Source organism: Meleagris gallopavo, chromosome 1 (genome assembly GCF_905368555.1).
Source record: "Meleagris gallopavo chromosome 1, MGAL_WU_HG_1.1, whole genome shotgun sequence".
NCBI lineage: Eukaryota > Metazoa > Chordata > Aves > Galliformes > Phasianidae > Meleagris > Meleagris gallopavo.
The window spans coordinates 173,138,969-173,159,265 of NC_139404.1; the positions used below are offsets into that span (position 1 = coordinate 173,138,969).

At 45.3% G+C, this 20,297-nt stretch overlaps 1 protein-coding gene across 6 annotated transcripts in view; it reads left to right on the plus strand.

Annotated features, from left to right (window-relative positions):
- The first annotated feature begins 1,054 nt into the window (after nt 1-1,054).
- SLC7A1 (solute carrier family 7 member 1) overlaps nt 1,055-20,297 on the plus strand; it is a 43,840-nt gene continuing 24,597 nt past the window's right edge. For 2 of the 6 annotated variants that reach the window (XR_014881085.1, XM_085216078.1), the window contains exon 1: nt 1,425-3,379. Coding sequence is in view for 1 of the 6 variants with exons in the window: in XM_085216078.1 (XP_085072204.1) it covers nt 3,319-3,379 (61 nt within the window). In the remaining 5 variants the exon portion in view is untranslated. Of the gene's footprint in view, nt 1,357-1,424; nt 3,380-6,528; nt 6,752-8,148; nt 8,235-20,297 lie in introns of those variants that run through there. The other 4 variants (XM_085216082.1, XM_085216081.1, XM_085216080.1 and 1 more) reach the window with 4 other exon arrangements.

The following is a 20,297-nucleotide window of genomic DNA, read 5'->3' on the forward strand; positions in this document are numbered from 1 at the left end:
GATCTAAAGGTGATCATCTCCTTTGGGAGTTTTCCAGTGAACCTTTATCCTTGGAAAGGGGTAAGCTATTTCTTATTTATTACTGAATTGTGACCAATACCTTTCTTGGATGATCTGAAAACTGGTCAGTGGCAGCTATATCTTCTGCCTTATACAATACACCAGGTGAATAGAAGAAATAGTAAAATCTAGCAAAAGAAATTTGCAGAGTAAAGCTGCTAATTTCAAATATTATGCTTCGTGACAGATGAAAGTACTGATGCTACAGATATGGCTCAACTTGCTGCTTTCATTAGAGGTATTGATGATGAATGTGTCGTTCAAGAAATAGCTTATATTAACAGCACTTGAAATGAAACTTACTTAAGGCAAGCTGAAGTTATGGCAAATAATTTAATGCATTTTGATATGTTGACTAAACACAGTCCTGTGAATAGGGAAAAATATGCAGCTGTGCTTTTTTTTTACTAAAGGGATTTGAGAACAAGTTTCAAGATTTCCAAAAAAGTCATCAATTTTTTTTTGGTGTATCGTTGATTGGAAATGAAGTCACATAAATACATTACCTGTGATTTTTTAAATGGAACATATTAAGTAGCAATCAGATGTTCAACTCAGAGACAAATCTGATCATCCTATCTCCTTACTGGACTTTGGTGAGCTCTCTGCTAGTGGGGAGAGAGGTTCTTCCCTTCACAGTCAGATCTTGCTCATGTCACAGCTTCTTGGCAATATGTGCACTTGTGAGCAACTATTTTCAAGGATGAAGGACAAGAAGAGTACAACGTCATCAACAATGTCTGCCCAGCTCCTTGAGAACTCACTGAGCATGGCAACCACTGCCGTCAGCCCTGTGGCTGATAGGCTAGTTTCACAAAAACAAGGGTGCATATCCCCCTCTTTCCATGTCTTTCTTGCCTTTTTTTTTTTTTAAACGTTTTAATAAAAGATAACAGAAGCAAACGTAGTTTTGTTACCTTTATGCATTAATTATATATCTTATACGTGACCCAAGACAAGCCCTCTCCACTCAGCGCGGCCCAGGCCAGCCAGAAGGGCGGCCGCGCAGGCCTACAAGGATACGGCTCTGATCCCAGCGCTTGTGCCCGACCTGATTCCGGACAGCCCCACAAACGCCCCTGAGCGCTAGGAGATCGACCCCGGGGACTGTCGGCAGCGTGGGAGGGCGAGGGCCGGGCCTCCCATTCATCGAGGAGCGGGGGCGGAGCCCGAGCCCGATCCGGAGCTGTAAAGCGCTGGTTCGGAGCGGGCTCCGCTATGGCTGTGCGGGCAGCGCGCCGCACCGCCTCGACCGACGCGTGAGCCCGAGAGCGGCGTGGGGCCGGGGGTGAGTAAGTGAGTGCGGGGCCAGAGTGGGGCTGCCCCGGCGGCGGGTGGAGATGCGGCTTGGGCCGGGCGGTGCGGGTTACGCACGGAATCCATTTTGCATGATGCAATACTGGGGGTCGCGAGCTGCGGCGGGGGCTGCCCGCCTCCCTCGGAGCCCCCGAGCGGGGCTGCGGAGCTCACCGGCCACACGCGCGTGTTCCAGCTCGGCCCTGTGCCCTGCGTGCTCTGCTACGTGAGCAGTGCGGCGGGGACGTGCTGTGCTGGGAGATGGAGGCCTCGGTGCTGAGGAGAAGGGAAGCCAGCCGCTTATCGGGTGGCCGTACCCTGCCCAGGATCGCTCCACAGCTCTGTGTACTGCTGTGTGCTTTTAAATTTCAGAAGAGACTGAGAATTGACAGAAAATCCAGGTGTCTGTTCCTAGTGCACCCTACGAGGTCCTGCTGTCTGTTGGTCTTGAGCCTGCACTGGTGCTGGTTCTCATCTGTGGTTAGGAAAGGGGCTGGTTTCCATTTCATCTGTCAGCATTTCATAGGCTTGGCTGACGGATTTCTTCTTTTTGTCATAGAATGGCTTAGTTTGAAAAGGAGCTTACAGCCCACCCAGCCCCAACCCCCTGCCATGGGCAGGGACGCCTCCCAGCAGCTCAGGCCACCCAGGGCCCCATCCAGCCTAGCCTTGAGTGCCTGCAGGGATGGGACGCTCACAGCTCTCAGGGCAGCTGTGCCAGGGCCTCACTGCCCTCTGAGTAAATAATTTCACCCTAACATCTAAACTAACTCTCTCCTCTTTCAGTTTTTAACTATTCCCCACCATCCTGTCGCTATTTGCTCATCTAAAATGTTGGACTCCCTCCTATTTATAAGTCCCCATCAATTACTGGAAGGCTGTGGTGAGATCTACCTGGAGCTTCTCTTCTGCAAGCTAAACATGCGCATCTCTCTCAGCCTGTTTTTGTAGTAGAAGTGCTCCAGCCCTCTGATCATTATTGTGGCCTTCCTCTGGACCCATTCCAGAGCTCCATGAGTTCTTCTCTTGCACATGAATGTCTGAATGTGTGTGGCATAAAGGGTAGAGTAAAAGAAAAAAAAAAAAAAATTAAAAAAAAAAAAAACAACAAAAAACCCAACAAACTAAAAAACAACTCAGGAAGGTTTTCGTATGCAACTAAGATCAGAAAGAAGGTTTAGGACTTCTCAAGAGTCTTAGTTTTGGAGCAGTGTATAATTATCATTGGCGTTGTGCAGACTGAGGACAAAAAGAATGTTGGAGCTCTGAAGAGTTCACAGGCTTTGAGTATGAACAGAAGGTGATAGTGTTATTGCTGCCTTATAAGTTAAGGTTTTCTTTGCCACCAGCTTAGTCGCCCACAAGTAGCACATATGGTCACTTACAGGTATTAGCTTCTGACCCAAGAGGCAATGTTGTGGAGATGTCTGCCATCATAGGAGCCTCTGTCACCTCTGATCTGGGGGGGCTTGTGGGGATGATGTGTTCACACCTGTAGGTGCTGTGGGACAGCTCTGCCTCTCAAGATTACTCAGTGACTATTGACTGTCTCTGCCATTGAGGGAGAGGCTTGGGCCTCCACCGTGCTGGTTTCCCATGGGCAGGATGCAGCATGCAGAATCAGTAAAGCAAAATGGGTGAATCCTGCTCTGACAGCAGTAGCATGTTTGAGCCCTGTAACAGTGAAGCTTGTCTCACTTTAGTCTTCAGCTCTCGCCATGTGTCTGCATTGTGAAATGTGTGGCACGTGACTACTTGCACACACACCCAGCTTCCCAGCAGCATTAGTATGTTCAACACCTGCCTCTGACTTGGAGAGAGTAGGCAGAAACTTTCCATTCTTGCCAGATACTCTGTGAACTTTCATTGCCTACAGCAGTCAGTCTAAATGACTTTTAGTCAGGATTTGTATAAAATGCAAAATGAGAAGGAACTGTAATTGCATGGGCTGCATAGCTGCAAATGCTGACTGTGATGCAAAGAAGCCCTCTGATTGCTGCACCCTTCAGAACTTGCTTTACTTGTGAGTATCTTGTATTTTGAATGATCTGAAGGAGGCAGACCTTCTGCTGTGCACCACTGCTTGAGTGCCTTAAATCAGACTGGTTCCAAAGCAAACCTGTTTCCTAGGCAGGAGGACTACTGGGTGTTCAGTCCTTGATTCATACTGTTCCACTGGGGTGTGTTTGAGCCTGGCTGCTTGTGAACGTGTGCCCATCAGTGCAAGATGTTCAGAAGGCACTCCTGGTTTTGGGTGGGCTGTAAAGGAAGCTGATACTGACCAGGCTTCTAATTGAAAACAATTCAGTTGTGAATGTGGGTCAGAATGTGTTATGTTTGCGCTGTACTCTTTAGTCCACATATTACTCTTTCTCTAATCTAGCCAGGTATCGCTGTTATCAGCTCTGAGCTGTGTTTTTGTTGAAACCTTTGCCACTCCCTCCTTCCTCCTTTTTCTTTTCCATCTTCCTGTGCCAGTCTGGTAATGTGTTTCGGGGGGGCTCCCCTCAGTATGGTGCTGCACCTAAGCTCTGTGGCTCTGCTTTAAGTTATGTGGTGTGTGAAGGCTGATATGTGGCAATCCAGCTGGTGCTGGGTGCAGCTGGTGAGTCTGGCCTGTGCAGGAGTGAGGGCAAAAAGGAGTGGTATTCATTATTTCCTCTCAGATGGGGAAGAAGTACAGTGCAGGTGAATTAGGGCAGGGATCATGTTACAGGTACTGCCTCTATAACATTTTGTTCATTCTAGATAGATAACTATCAAGTTCCTCAGTCTTGATCAATTAATGAAAATTCAGCAGCCTCTCAGAATTGTCACTTCCAGTTGCATCCAAGCTTTCAGGGAGCGGAGCACACTACCTTTTGTTCTCTTCTCTTGGCCCATATCTAGGATGTCTGATGCCGAGTTGCATTCATTTTGGGGCAGGAGAAAGAAAGGGTGATTTACTGCTGCTGATGTGCTCTGTGGATGCTAGCTTAACCTTGGTGAAAGGGTACTGCCAAGCTATGGTGTTGACAATGGAGCAGACTGGGATATGGTAGAGCTGCTTTCCCTCTCCTGGAAGATGAGCTGAAATGTCCTGCCGACTTAAACAGGTGCACGGGAAGCTGGTTGTACCGAGCAGCAGAACAGAGAGGCTGAGTGGTGCAGAAACCTAGGCCAGTGTTTCTGCACAGAATCAACTGGGGGCAATTCAAGTAAATACCAGCCCAGCTGAGTAACCCCACTGTGATGAAGGTAACATTTGTCTGGCCAGATGCCATCACTTACATCCAAGGTTGCCAACCTCATCTCCCTGTATGGTACATCTGGAGAAGTGAGTATTTCTGCGGCATGATTCATCTCAGCCCAAATGAATTGCAACCTGAGAGTTGCTTTCCACTGACTATAAAAGGATGAGCTGCCATGCAAATGTCAGCACAGTAAATGTCTGAATGTTTATCTCATTGAGGAATCCGAGAATCTCACAAGTTCGATGATGCTGGGAAGAGCTGTGGCTGTTTACACTGTGGGTGAGTTTTTCCTGGTATTTGAACACTCCCATTTTAGTGCTGTTGCTGCAATATTGTTGCCTACTTAGAACTACAGAAAAGGCATACCTGAATATCTTGTCAAACAGCAGATGGGGGTCAGCATCTACACCATGGTTACCCACCCAAACATTCTCCCCTGTTGCCTGTGGTTCCTGGATGTTTGGGAGTGCCATGACTGGCATTTGGGACTTTCACATTCCCACTGCCAGTGTGGCTTGCAGAAACCAAGGGACCCCTCTGGGCCCAAACCAGCTTGCTTCTGGCATGTCAGCAGCCGCTATCATCAGGATGGATGGCTTGCCTTGAGCCCACCAAAGTGGTTGCTGGGAATCCCGTGAGCAGTATCTTATACAGATTGCCTTGTTTCAAAGTTCCCAAAATGAAATACTGTGAGATTTTTGTCTGTAGGTATATTTTGGAGTTTTCAGTCCTTCGCTCACTTGGAAAACAATTCAGAAAACTGAATTTTTGCTTTTTTGCAGTCTTGGAAATTGCGGTAACTGCTATGGGAAAAAATACACTGCTAATTTCTTAGCTAAGCTGCATTCCTCATTATGTTTTCCTGTTAATTAATTGCTAGTCTTATTTACTGAGAAAGCTATGCTATTCTGGAAATTTAGTGACTATTTGGTAGTCATTTCCTTTTAAAAGCCTCCACATGGAGGTTCTTAAAAATAAAAAAAATAAAAATAAAAAATTGAACAATGAGCTTTTTATTTTGCTGAGTTTGTCCCTGGTGCTGATTCATGCAGGCTGGTTAAAATCCCTTGTACCAGATCACTTATTTATCCCTGGAAACTGTGCTGTCAAATGAGAACATATTCTCAAACTAAATAGCAGTGTGTGCTCTGACCCATATTATTCCTGGCTGTATGTGAGCTTAACTGTCTTATGTTGCCAGGCATTTTAATAGAGGTGAGAAAGGCTAAGTTACAGGCTAGGTGCACATCATCTCTGCTGCATTTGCACCTGCTGAGAAGCCCACCATTGCTGGCTGCTCATGGTGGCAAAGACAACTGCTGCTCAGTTTTTCACCTGAATTTCCCCACCCAAATTTAGCTGATACAGTTGTGCAGTGCAAAGATGCTGTACTGTCATACGTTCACTTGTGCTGACCACAGGTGCAGTAAGCAGGACCTTCCAGGCTCTGTGATCTGCTGGAAGAGAGAGAAGAAAGGAGCAAAATGTTGTGACGCTGTGAGCATGGAGAAGAGGCTACAGCAATGGCTTAGGGTGGAGGTGCCACAAGTAGGAAGGGAAACCAGTGGGTATTCGAGCTCCCCTTGGGATTTGGGAGTGAGCTTTGAGATTTATCTCTGATGAATGTCACAGATTAGGATGGGCATTTTGCCTCTAGTATCTGTTCAGTTCAGGAAAGTTCCAACACAAGCAGTAAAAATATGATAGGCAATTGGAGAAAAGCAGAAGCAAAATATTTGTGCTTCGCTCTGAAGGGCTGGATCAAGGATCATGCAATCCTGACATCCAAAGCTTTGTTCAGAAAACTCTCTTAGTTCTGAGGAGCACCGCTGTTATTTCCTTCCAACAACGATGATTCCTCATTTTTGTTTCTGATGTCTCTAGACTCGAATTCCTGTCTTGAGGAGCTGTTGGAACTGGAATTTCCATAGCTGCCTCTTAATCTGAGCCATGCAAGAGCCAGTGAAGGCTTCCCATCTCACCTCGGGTGGCATATACTTACACCCAGAAGTGCCTGTCTCTGCCTGTTGATTACAGGGGGTTGTGAGATGGTACCCTAACCCAAACACCTGCTTGGAGCTGGCTGATGCTATTTGGGTAGCAGTCCCTCATAATCTGGATGGCATATGAAGAAATGCAAGGATACCCCCAAAGAAACTTGTGTAAGTGTTGAAGCCACACTGAGTTGCTCTGGTTGCCCCAGTGAAACCTGTGCAGTTGTTAGAGATGCTGTCTTCCTAGAAGGAAGTATTTGGAGAGCAGAGCAGCATGGTTCATGGCACCAACAAACAAAGAGCAACATCTCATTGTTTTCCATCCTGCTGTTGAGACCTTTGGGAGGAAAATGTTAATCGTTATTTGTTTCATAGTTGTTTTGTTTTAAAATGACCTATATTTTTTCCAAGTCCCAGTGTAGTGGAACTAAGCAGAATATTTATGGCCAACAGTTCCTTTCCTTCCTGTTGTCATTTCAAGAGCCTGGCAGCTGCAGCAAACTTTATTATAGTTCAAAGCTTCTGGTTTGAGATGTGATGTGTGGGATTGGGGACACATGGCACCGTACGTGCTAGAAGCAGTTCATTGAAATATATAATGCAACACCTCTCAGACTGTCATATTTAGGTGTCTCTGCATAACCCCCATTTCTGTAAACATAATTAAGAGTGATTTCCTTTGATGTCAGAATGATAATATGAAAAACTATAATGAGCTTTTGAAAGTGTATTAGCAGACTGCTGATAAGTCGCTTTCTTCACAATGAGAGGAAGTGCATATTTACTCCAGACAATATCCTTCTGCTGATAGGGACGCAATTATTTTTAAGGATAGGCATACAACTTCCTTCAATAGAGCTGTAAGTGACTTTACTTATCTCTGTTGCTGCCTTCCATGGTGGTGGGGGAAGAGATCCAAAATTTTTGTTTTGGGAGTCTATTGGGGATGCACAGACTTGGGTACAAGGGGAGGCTTCCATCTCAGGGATTGAGAAGCAGGTTTTGAGGCAAGCCAGGCTTTTCTATGAGAAGCTGGTGGGAAAGGGAGACGCAGATGGCAACTATAATCAAATCAGAATCTAAGCCAGATTTCAGTCTACAAACTGATCAGCTGCCAGGCTGGTGGAATGGACTGGAAAATATATGGTAAAACTTTTTTTTGCTCTTTGGAGCTGATCTCATCTATAAATGGGCTCGTGTTTCCAATTGAACCAGAACAAACTCCCTTTGTGGAAAAGTGCAGATTGTAAGAGCTGGCTGACCGCAGTCCAAATTGCAACTCAAAGAGGGTAATATCAACTGCAGGGTGCTGCCTTTCTGCATGAGCACCTGGGAGCTGGCTGCACTGTTCTGCAGCAGCCTCTTGGCTAAGCCAGATCTGCCAGTATTCTCTGTATCTTCTCTGCTGGCAAGCATTGGGTCTTGCAGCAAACCTCAGAGGGCTGAGGAGGCTCAGTCCATCAGTGCCTGCCCTTCTGCTGCATATTAAACCATGGAGATGCAGCCGTGAAAGGAAAATGTTGACTCTGTGTTTTTTTTTTTTGTTTTTTTTTTTTTTCCTGCAGCACAGCCCTCAGGGAGCAGGGGAGAGAAAGGCAAACAAACTTTACATCTACCTTGCTATGAAACGGAATTCTGTATCAGAAAGGAGGTACAACACTGATAAGATGTATAAAAGTGGAATATATCAAATGTATAAAAACTGCTATCTCCATGTGAAAACAACAGCAGTTTGACTGGTCTGATTGCAGGGCCATCAACATCATGCTTGTACTGCTTGGACTGTTCTGTACTTATTTTGGGTTTGAACACCGTGAATGCAGTTTTCAGGGAGGTTTGGTTGTAAATCCATAACATTCAGGAGTGTGGAGTCTGCAGTGGGATTATTTGCAAATCCCTTTGGAAGCAGTTTTTTCCCCCCACATTCAAAGCAGTAATCTCACCTCATATGCCTCTTTTTATTGATCGGGTGCTCCTGTCCCATTGAATACTGGATTTTACTGGCCCTTGCAATGCAAGGGATTGAAGGACTGCCGAGCTGGGCAGTACTGGGTCAAATCTTGGAAGGAAAATGAGCGACTGGTGAAACATTGGAGTTTAACAGCAAGCAGGCAAATACATGGGCAGGGCTGCCATGGCAACTGCTCGTAGTGTTTGCAGAAAAGGCCAAGCTGTATGCCATTCCTAACCACCCGTCTACTTTTAGCAGCCCTGTCCCCTCCTGATGGCTGGGAATATTGTAGAGAGCAGCTGCATGGGGAGGGGAGGAAGACGGGGAGCTGATGCAACTTGAATAGCGTGTTGCAAGCATGGGAGCCAGCACAGAAGCAGCCTTCAGCAGGCTGGGGAGTTAGGAGGGAATGACTTGGTGCCAGAGGAGGAGTGTGTGGCTGCTGCCTGGTCGCAGGGAGGAACAGCTGGAGGAGAGATGCTCAAGAGCTTGGAGGCGAATTTGGGATCTGTCACCTTGGGGCAGTCCCAGAGGTGTCCCAACCTTGTGCTTTACCTCCTCTGCTCCATCTCTGGACTGCCCAGATCTCTTCTTGTTACAGTTTAGACACGGTAGAACATGAGTACATCCTGTCTTCCTGGCAGTTCTGCTCTCTGTAACTGCCCTGCCCAGCACAACTCCCATCCCAAAACAACGGTTCCTGGTGAGGCATGTGTCATTAACTGACAGGGGACTGGAGCATTGCCATATTATGGTTATACTGGAAATGTGGTCACACCACTAGTGCTCAGCAGCCTCCTTCCTCCTCGAGCGTGGAGGTCTGTTTGCTGCACCTCAGGGAGAGGAAGGGGAAGGGAATAACAGCACTGTGGCAGCCCCAGCACTGATGATCTTTGAGGACTGAAGGGGCTGCTGCTCTGTTGTGCTTTGAGCTGCTTTGTCCTCCAGAGTATTCTGCTCCTAGTGCTGTGCCATGTTGTATAGTTCTGGCTCCTTCAGCTCTGAGTGACCCGGGTCTGGTTAAGGGGGATTACTGATTCCATCAGCTTATAGTACTCTGCCTTTAATTACAAAGTGAGCTGCTATGATGTGCATCAGGTGATCATTTTCCAGGGGAAGCTCTTTCTGGAGCACTCTGATGGGAAGCTGTATGTTTACACGCAGTTGTTGAAAGCCACTCCTCAAACTGCAGCCATCTGCAGTCTCTTGGCTGGTACACAGCCACACAAACCTGCTGATGAGTGTGTAAAATGCTTGTTTGTGCCTGCAGTGACTGATGTGTGGAGCTTGAAAGGAGCTGATCCCTTCCCTGCCCTTGAATTAGGAAAGGAATGCAGGAATACTGGGTCTAAAAAGCAAACATTTCTGTTCATTTCACAGTAATTTTCTTTAAGGTACAGCGTAAAGCATATTCACAAGGAACGCTTTATTATTAGATGCATAGTCATAGAAGTCCCCTTGAAAGGTTGTAATGTGTACTGGAATGCAGCTGACTTAATGAGAAGTTCACTTTATTCAGAAAAAGGACGTTAACAATTCTGATATGTCAAGTCACTATCTAACAGCCACATCAAGGTTTAGAACTGACAGCTCTGACTTGGAGGCCATTCCCAAGGGCTTACCACACACAGACCTCCAAGTCATTGAAAAAAAAAAAACCTCCTGGGTTAATGAGAACGTGTTCCAGTTTCTTTAGTTAGACTGCATAAGCCCTGTGGAATGAGTAGGTTTCATGGAATAGTTTGACATTTGCAGACACAGTTACTCAGGGATAGCAAAAATTTTTTCAGCTGGAGAGATTTTTTTTTTTCGGACTGGAGTAATCTTGGTAAGTGGGAGCCTCAGGGCTCTGCCATGTGTGATTTCTGCTTTCCTTCCTCCACTGCAAGCTGAGCTCTCTCCCTTGTGCTAGCAGCATGGTGCAATGTTTCTGCAGAGCTAGAAAGCTCTGTTTTAATTGCACCAGTTGAATCACCTTTTTTATGGGGTATAGAAGTAAGCCCCACCCCTGCCATGATTTGTAAAGGCTTTGCTGCAGGGGGCTTCAGGTGCTTGCTGGGGGACGTTGCTCTCCCATTCCTGTCCTTTTCCAGGTTGAGGTATGTGTATGGCCATGTTGGTACCAGAATTTTTACAGCCTTCAGTTCTTGCCAACAGGAACAATTCCTCCAAAATGTATTACGAAGCACTTCCTCTAAGCAGAGTTCTTCAAGTGCTTTCACCTTTTCAGCAGAAATGCACTACCTCTGCTTTTCCAGTAGGGAAATGATTCTTTTGCTCTGTGTCAGTACCTGTTATGGTAATGGAGGAAACTTTTTAACTGAGATGGCAACATGATGATAGAATTTCTGAGCTTGGAAAAGACTTCCAAGATCATCCAGTCCAACTGTCCACCTACCACCATTGTTTCCCCACTAAACAATGTCCTACAGTACAACCTATAAATGTTTCTTGAATACTTTCAGAGTTGGTGACTCCACCACCTCTGTGGGCAGCCCATTCCAGCTCCTAACCACTCTTTTGGAGAAAGGATTTTTTTTTTTTTTTTTTTTTTTTTTTTTTTTTGTAACATCCAACCTGAATCTCCCCTGATGCAACTTGAAGCCATTTCCACTTGTCCTATCTCTAATTATCTGAGAGAAGAGGCTGACTCCCACCTCACTGCAGCCTCTTTTCAGACAGTTGCAGAGAGCTATCAGGTCTCCCCTGAGCTTCCTCTTCTCCAGACTGAACAATCCCAGTTCCTGTCGCTGCTCCCCGTCAGACTTGTGCTCCAGTCCCTTCACAGCTTTGTTGCCCTTTTCTGGACACACTTCAGGGCCTCAATGTCATTCTTGTGATGGGCCCAAAACTGAACACAGTATTTGAGGTGCAGCCTCACCAGAGCTGTGTACGACGGAATGATAAGCTGCACTGGTGCTGGGGATATGCCTGCTGGGGAAACAGCTGCCCTACAGATCATCAGTGTGACAGTGGTGGCCAAACTCTGAAGGCATCTGCCCAGGCTACCCTTGCTGCTGTGGCTGGGATGCCCTCTGAGAGGGGGAGTGGGATCAATGTCTCCTGTTGCTGTTGTATGGTGGAATCAATGAATCTTTGCCCACTTTGGTCAGCCTCTTGTTCACATCTGAAAATCCCTGCCCAGCTATGCTATTCCTGATGAAACTAAACGTGGGGAAGCCTCTTTGTCCATCTCACTGCAGTTTGTCCCACTGTGCAGGATGCTGTTTGTTCTGCATCAGTGTTGGGACTCTTTGTTTCCCCACTTCCATTTCAATAACAAACCAACTTCTGTCTTGATCTAGCTTCCTTCCTTATCTCTTCATGGGCATTTCCCACTCACTTCCAAGGACTGTCTAAAGGCCGTGCCTGAAGCTTGCTGAATGGCATGGTCAGACACTGGCTAAGCAAAGCTCAGTCTCCATTCTGTTTGGGTTTAAGAAGGCATAAGCTTGCTTATTCAGTGTTGTTTCCCAGCACGTAATGTTTTCCTGCTTGTTGTCAAGGCTGAACGCCTGGCAGATTACAGGCACTTTGTCACTCAGTCAGTCCCTGGCAATCCGTTTCATGCTCTCACTTGGTGAGTCTCATTATCAGTGGAGATCCCCTCAGGTTTTCTGACAAATGGAGGGAGTTAAATCAAGCCATTTTCTTGCGGGATGTAATTTGAAGCTACACTGAGGAGCTGTTTGAGGAGACGAGTTGAGCTGGTGGGAGATTTTTCAATTAAATGGCTTTCATCAGAAAATGATTCGCATAATGAGTGATGCCCTTTATCAGTGAGGCACCGGAATTTTTGGCTGCACAGGGGCTGCAGACAGTGAACATAGGGCTGTCCTTCTCCCAGAGCTTACTGTCCTCAGGCTGGGCTCTTCCAAGCTGCTGGAGGAACCACACTGGCTCACTCTGAGGTACGGGCTGAAAAGACAGAGGGCACCCAACGCGTCCCCAGTCTTCCTTCACCTCAAGTGCTGACCACGGCTGCTTGCTGCCCCATCACTTATAGGCTCAGCTCATTGTGAGGCTGGAAATCAAACCAGTGAAGTGCGACTGGGCAGAACAACAAACAAGAGGCGCTGATTTTTGAATGGGAATATAAAGAATTGGGTTTGTTTTAGTGATCCCATTTGCAGCAGTTACCCACGTGGTTGTTCTCTTCCTGCGTAGGAGTGAAACATGGTAGCCTGGGGATAGGAGCACCTGGTATCAAGGCTTAGCCTTGCCAATGCAAGCATATTATCTACCTGCGCCCAAGTCTGTGACGTAGGATCTTTATCTAGATTAAGAGGAATTTCTCTAACTTGTTCTTGAAATGCTTGGCTGGTAGAGACTGCATCTTCCTTGTATCCTGTCCCAGTGCTTCATTGTGCCCACAGCTGGAAAGCTATCATACTTCCCCACTGCAAATTAAGTTTGATGGATGATATATTTCTGGAGTAGCCAAAAAGGAGAATGTTCACATCTATCCAACCTTTAACCTGCGGAGTGGCTTACTGTGGGTTACCCTTGCTGATAATCACAGCTGAAGCTTTGCAGACAAGAATGGACTCCACTGAACTTCAGTTTTGGAACTTCTGAAGCTTGAATTTTGGGAGATAGTAGCATCCCCCCTCAGGACTTCCAGAGTAGGAACCTCTCTAGTTTTATTTTAGTCAAAAATCACTAGTCAATTTCAAACGTGTTTTAATGTATCATCACAAATAACCTGGATCAAGTTTTATGCAAACATTGAAGCAAAACATCGAAGTGAAATTTTGAGAAGTTCCTAGCTCAAAAGTAATTTGGAGTTGCGGGTTCTTGCCTGGACTTGGGGAAAATGATCATCATAGAGCCAGATTTCATAGAATCAAAGGACCACAATGAACTTTGCAGTCTCCGAAGTTCTCATGGGATAGGGAATGAATTCCTTGTTTTGTTGGGGACAGCAGCAGTGCCAGTTCAGAAGACTGAAGAAGGTGAACCTTCTCTTTCAGTGGCACTCAATTTTCCTTTTTCAAGTAGCTGATAAGTAGATGGTGTGGGGATTAGAAAGGATGCCTTGCTACTCCTTTTCCAATGGAAGGAAGCCTCCAGGACTGTGAGATGTTCACAGAGCAGTGGGATATGCTGCCTCAGGAATCCCTAATGAGCTGGAAGAACAGAAACTTGCCTAGTCTCCAGCCATGAGTGGCAGAGGGCTGGTTCCCAAGCAACACATTCCTCATCCCGTTAAAACAGCTATGTTCAAAAAAGGAAAGCATACAGTCCCCTTTTTATAGGCAGTGTGTCTTTGGGCAGGTGGTTAAGGCTGTATTTTTGCACACACTGTATGTGTACTGTTGATCTCTATTTAGTGATTAGTCTAACTGGATGAGTTTGAGTAGCAAATGCTGTTTGGGTGAGTGATGTTGTCTTTAATGACAGAATTGGCAAAAAATATAACACTGTGCTCATGCATACATGCTGATGTAATTCTTCTGTAATGTGTGTATGAATACGCCCGTGCACATGTAAAAAATGAAATGACTTCAATCAGGAAGGGGAACAATTTAACAGCACACAGACAATGCTTGCCTGGTTATAATACATCAGCAAGATGTAAAGTCAATTCAAAGGTGTGCAATTAATTGGATGACTTTTGACCTGGGCTGCTGGCTGTTCCCACTGCCGTGTTGGGGTATCTCCCAGCTTCACACAAAACTACTGCATGGCCATGCCTTTTATTTTAATCATCTGTAAAGGTGTTTCTCAGGTAGCAGGCATCTGCAAATTGCTGTGACCACAACCTGTGAGTTCTTAGCACTTGTCTCAAGGCTGTCTAGTCTATCTCCTTTGGAGATAGAGTCGCATCAATCTGAGAGTCTGATGATGTGTCTTTTGCTTCTAAAAGTCTTGAGATAGGTGTTCAAATGTTTGTATGCAAAGCTCAGTTTCTTCTTTGGCTATCTTGTTTCTACTCTGTCACTCATTGGGTTTACTTAACAAACCATTTGTAGTTTTTCCAGAAGATAGCCTTCCAAAATGCCTTGTCTGACACACTTCATGGTTTAATGAAGGTAAATAAGCATTTTGAAACATGCTTGAAGCTCTTGTGCCTCAGTTATTGTTGACTTCCCTCAGAGTATTTCTGAATGATGTTTCGGAAAGCACTCAGCAGCTCTAGTATGGTCCCTTACAACATAACCTCTTTGCATCTAGTGGTCTTCTACAGTTAAATCCTAAATCCCAAAATATTTGCAATGCTAATGAAAATAGTAGGAATAGTAGGTTTACCACCTTTTCTTTTTCTGAGTAGACTTCTCTGTGAATGGTGCTACCTTGGGGATGGAAGATGCAAAGCCAGCCCTTTGGAAAGGGCTTCCAAAGGCATTTTTTACCTGTGTTTGAATCAAAAGTCATCACCATGTGCTTGTTCAGGAAGCTGGCCTGTGTTTAGGACAAATATAGAGGGCCAAGTCCATTCCACATTGTTTGCCATATGTGCCAACATAACATTTGCACAAGCAGTTTGTTCTGCAGATTAGTTGTAGTGATCTTATAGCTACATAGGGAGACCTTTGTTGAAGACCAAAAAGATGCTGAGGAAAAATAAAACCACTTGTGGGATGTCACTTTGCCACGCAGGAAGATTATTAATGGCAGCAAAGGTTCCTTTGTGTTTCGGAATGGACATAATCATATGTAGGACAGGGCTGAGTAGGGTGCTGGGGCTGTTCATTGCAGGTGCAGCAGGGTTAAGCTTGGGATTTCTCATTTGCTTAGTAGTAGACTCCTTACTCCGTGCAATCAGCTTTAATTTTATGCTCTTCTGCATGTTGAAGTTGGCTTCTGGGAAGAAAATTCTCAGGAGCAGCAAGGCCTTAAAATAGATAAGGAGTAGTTTCCAGAAGCTGAAAGAATTGTGGTTGTTTAGGAAGTGATAGTAGTGCTTATGTAAAATGGTGCCATGTCAGCTTATTTTTACATGTGATGTTTTATGTTTAGCCGGACAGATGTTTGTTATGGTTTATTTTTTGCTGTTAGCCAGATGCAAGGTTGCTTATTTTCTTACGGGATTGTTTTGAAGAATGTCCCTTTTTAAAATGTTGTTACTGGGGAAGGAAATCTATAAACCTGATATAATAGGTATGTTAACCATTAGATAAGAGGAGGAAGAATATCTTATTTTACTTTAAAATACAATACAGCCAAGGCACAAGAATTTGGATACGGAACAAACGTAAAAGATTGTAAATACAGGACGAGGACCAGTAGGAATGGGTGGAATTTGGCCCTATTGAAGTCAGTGGGAGTTTTGCCATTGACTCCGGTGGGACAGGATCTCACCCAAGGATGTGAACCCTGCCCCAGGAGCTGCCCTGCTTGTCACTATTTCCCTGGGCTCTCAAAGCCACATGCTGCTGCTTCCCTCTGTTCTGCGGACACCCTCGTGCCCCCTGGGGTATGGGGTGAAGCCTCTTCCACCCAAGGGTGAAGCCTCTTCCAGCCAAGGGCTATGCTTGTGGCTTGGCTTTTCAGCCTGCTGGTTGCCTGTCCATGCTTTCATGGGTAACTGAAGCAAGCAGAAGAGACAGGAGCTGAGGAGAGCCGTAGAAATCAGGCTCTCTGTGCTCAGTGGTGGTTTTAAGTGATGAGAAAATGGGAATGAGGGAATAGGCATGGTGAGAATCAGAGAGGTAATGGTGTACAGAGCCCATTTTGGTTCATTTAGATCAAGTTCTCTCAACTTGAAGGTGGTTATGTACCATTTAGCATCATTTCTAGAGTAATTTATATTGTTTTATGTGATTAGAACTGCATGATGTTGCAAAAACAGTGGTGGTACGTCCAAAAAAGAAGTCCTCATTTCAAGTGTGCTTGGGAGTGGGAGTGCAAGGAGCCAGTCTGGAACACATTTCCTTACTTCAAAGGCAAGAACAGCTATTTCAAAAAGCGAGATCACAGGCAGATCCAACTTCTAAGGAGGGAAAGATAATCTCTGCACAAGTCTCCCTTTGATGCAATTCCGAAGATAACAAATGATATCAAAAAGGTTTGGGGCAGAGGTATGCTGGCCCCTATACTGCATCCTGTAAGGTGTTGTTGTGCTGCACACTTCTCCTTACTGAAAGCCACTTTGCCAAGTGACTGTGCATATAACAAAGTGTGTAAGATAACTTGGGGTAGGCTTCAGTCATCTATGCAGTGGAAGATAGGAAGATAGAGCTGTGTGTGTGAGGATGCAAAAAACAACTGCAGTTCAGGTACCCTGTACCCTGCTCACTGCTGGTGATTGGCACACTGTAGGTGCTGTTTTATTGACAAGAGAGGCTCTCCAACTTCCCGCTGCTTTTTGGGCAGGATGGAGTTGACATCTTGATTTCTGAGATCAGCCAGAAGGCAGCTGTCTGCTGGCATCGAGCCGCTTTCAGGATGTTGGCCTTAATTTCTAGGTCAGTCATAATTAAATAGTTCATCCTCTAAACAAATTATCTACAGAAAACAGTTCTGCTTTATTCTTGATGACTATAATACAGCTATAAATACCTGTAGATACACTTGAGGAATGAAATTGGTTTGAAATACCAGTGAGATTCTTGAGTTTATATATGAGCTTGAAATATATATGTAGTTCTTTTTAACAAATGAAACCTACCTCCCTCAACCCCAAAAATCTGGCCACGCTTCTGCCCTGTGCTGCAGCGAGGGAATGCTTGTCTCTTAGGGACAGTCATGCCCAAGAAGGAATTTGTTGTGATGTGTGGCAAAAGAGAAGATGTCAGGCACCAGGTCTTCATTTTTAACGCTGAGTTAAAACTTGCACTGATTTGGGACCGTTGGGATACCTTCATTTTGCAGTGCACCACATTTAGTTAAATGTAATTTATATGCGTGTGTAGAAAATAAATAGTTTGCAGGTATTATTAAACAATACATTTTTGAAGGAGAGGCTTTGAACCAAATCTTGAAAGAGTTAGCAGTCTCAGCTTCTGGATTTAAGTGATGATGGAGGAAGGAAGGAGCATGGCTCTAGACTGCAGGAATCCGTGGTCTGCCTTTGCCTGGAGACGTTTGTGAGATCAAGGTATGTCAGGCTGCCTTTCTTAGTGCCACTTGTCACTTAGGGTTAACCCCATTCCCTTATGTGCTGTTGCAGAAGCCCATGTCTGCACTAGCTCGTTGCTGAGTACGCACACAAGTGTTTTCCTCTCCTGCATTACACAGCCCAGCCCTCAGGCAGCTCCCTGTCACCTGTGCTCCGTCCATCATGTTCAGGTCGGTGCCAGGGCCTGCAGGGATCCCTGTGGGCTCAGGGCACGGTGCAGAGCCCTGTGTTGCACCACAGCCTCCTGCTTCCGTGTCTCCTTACCTCATAGCCATCCTCTGGCTTTATTAACAGCCTCAATTGGGACTCTCTCATGTTCTCTGTGTTGCTTTTGAACATCTCTGTTTGAGCGATTACTGTGTAAACCTTGCCATAAATATTGACTTTGCAAGAAGCAAACTGTTCTTCTGCAGTCCTTTGGCATTTCTTGATGTCTCTGTACTGAATAACAAACCTGCGTTTGCACTGGAATCCGAGCTTGGTTGTGAGTCAAACTGGTCTTGACTTCCAGACTGGCTTTGAAAAACAACTTCATTAACACATTTCCTGTGGATATCTTGCTCATAGTAGGCTGCAGTTTATGGAAGGGATTTCTTTGTTTAGTTTCGGAGGGTTTTTCACATCTTCTCTAGCATTTTGTCCTGGTTGCTTCACAGCACTGCTATTCTCCAAGACTGAATATAAACCACCAGTGCTGCTGGAGATGGGGCACAGCCCCATTTCTGTGCTTGTCATAGAGTGCTGGCACCAGTGGGATCTCCTTCAATCTTCTGGGAGTTAAGCAAAACCTTGCTTAAGGAAGGACTTGCATTGTCCTTCCTGAAGGCAGAGTCTTCAGAGTCTTAGGGGAAGCAGGCAGTTGAAAGAAAACAGTTCTGGCTGTTGTGGGTTTGCAGGAGATTCAAGTGCAAGGAGGCTGCGTGCAAGAACCAACGTTTTGAATAAACACTGGCAAACAGACCTGTCATCCTGCTGAAGGGAGAAAATAGTTTTCCCTTCAATGTGCATTGGCAATTCCCGTAGTTCACCAAATGTGATTTTTTTTAGAAGCCTGACCTGAAACCTGCCTTTCTCCATTGGTTTGAGTCAGTGTATTTCTGGACCACAGCAGCCTTTGAGGAGCTGTTGGTGGACTGTGCAGTTCCTGGCACAGCGAGACTTCTCAATCCTCAGTTCTAATTACTTTCTCCAGTAGGGAGATAGGCTTGAGGCCAAAGGAAAGGGATTCAGGTTTATAGCTGCTGTCTTGGAAAAATGAAGAGTTTTTCTATTTTGTCCTTGATTATATGGTAGCAAAATTGAAGAATTGGACTTAATGACTTACTCAATTAAGTTTCTTAGCCTGCATTTTCCCACCTTTTACGGTAGGTTTTAGCTGGAGTTGAAGTACGAGTCTCACTTCTTCCTATTATATATTGCATTTAGTAATATTTTTGTTAACATTCTCAGCATGCTGTTAGTGTGCAATGTATATGACTGTTCCATCATTAGCAGATGAGGCACCACTCATTTGAAACTGAATGCTTCATTCCAGCGTTGCATCTGAATAAAATCCATTTTCCTCCCTTTTCATAATCAATGAAGAGACATTTGAAAGTCCTGTTGCTGAAAGCAAGCTGAAGATGCCGCATGGCAATCATGCTGGGGCACCTTGGAGCTGCAAGAAGTGGTCCAAAATGGAACCTGCCTTTATCCTCTTGCACTGCTTCTATTGGAGCAAGTACTGCAGCCTTGAGGTCTGTAGAGCAAAGAGCTTGCTGCTGGAAGCTAGCTACCTGCCCTGCACGTACAATGGGGAGGTTATTTTGGACCAGCTGTTGTCTGTTCCTGAAGGCTGAACACCCGTTGGTTGTTAATGTGCATTACGTCTGCCTCTCAGTTTGCTTTCATCCCATTTCATCACATTTTAAATGCACTCACGTACAGAACAGAAATGCTGGTGTGTATTTAGTAGAGGAGTACTGGTTGAGAAGCAGTGATTTTGGTGCCTGGAGCCAGATCTGTCGATAAAAGTATTGTCAGTGCCAGATCTGTTACTCTAGCTTAGATTTTCTTTGGGTTGAATGTGGCTCTGTTGGGAGTGTTGGAAACTTCATGGTATTTGTCACTGCTGTTGGGCTTCCTATTCTGGTGGCTTATTCTGAGTGCAGAACGTGCCTTGTTACAACTCCCCCAACTTAAGTATGTGTTTTCTTGGGTATATCAATTAGGAGTAATCCAGAAGATCTTAGTGAAACACCCTTGCTATGAAGAGTGTATGTTATGTGCCTGCTGAATTTTGAATGAGGATGCTGCTGCTGGGATGAAGGTAGCATGACTGAGGAAGGTGACTACAACCTGACAGCAAAACTCAACCTCAGTTCTCATTATCTTGACTTGACTAAAGCTTTTGACACGATGCCACACAAGAAGCTGTTTAAGATGAAAACAAGCAGGAAACCAGCAAGGTGCAGAAGGAACATGTTAATGAGAAGACGGACTGGGAAAGGAGAACAGATACTTGTGGAGGAGATGGCCACTGAGGTTTCCCGGTGGTTGCTCTGGGAGTGCTCTTATTGCTTCTGATAGCTGCTCCTGGCGCAAGGAAATAGAAGGGTGCTAATGAGATGTGGACTGCCTTATTTCTTCAGGGCTTGTGAAATCACAGAATCATTAGGGTTGGAAAAGACTTCTAGGATCACCTAGTCCAACCGCCAACC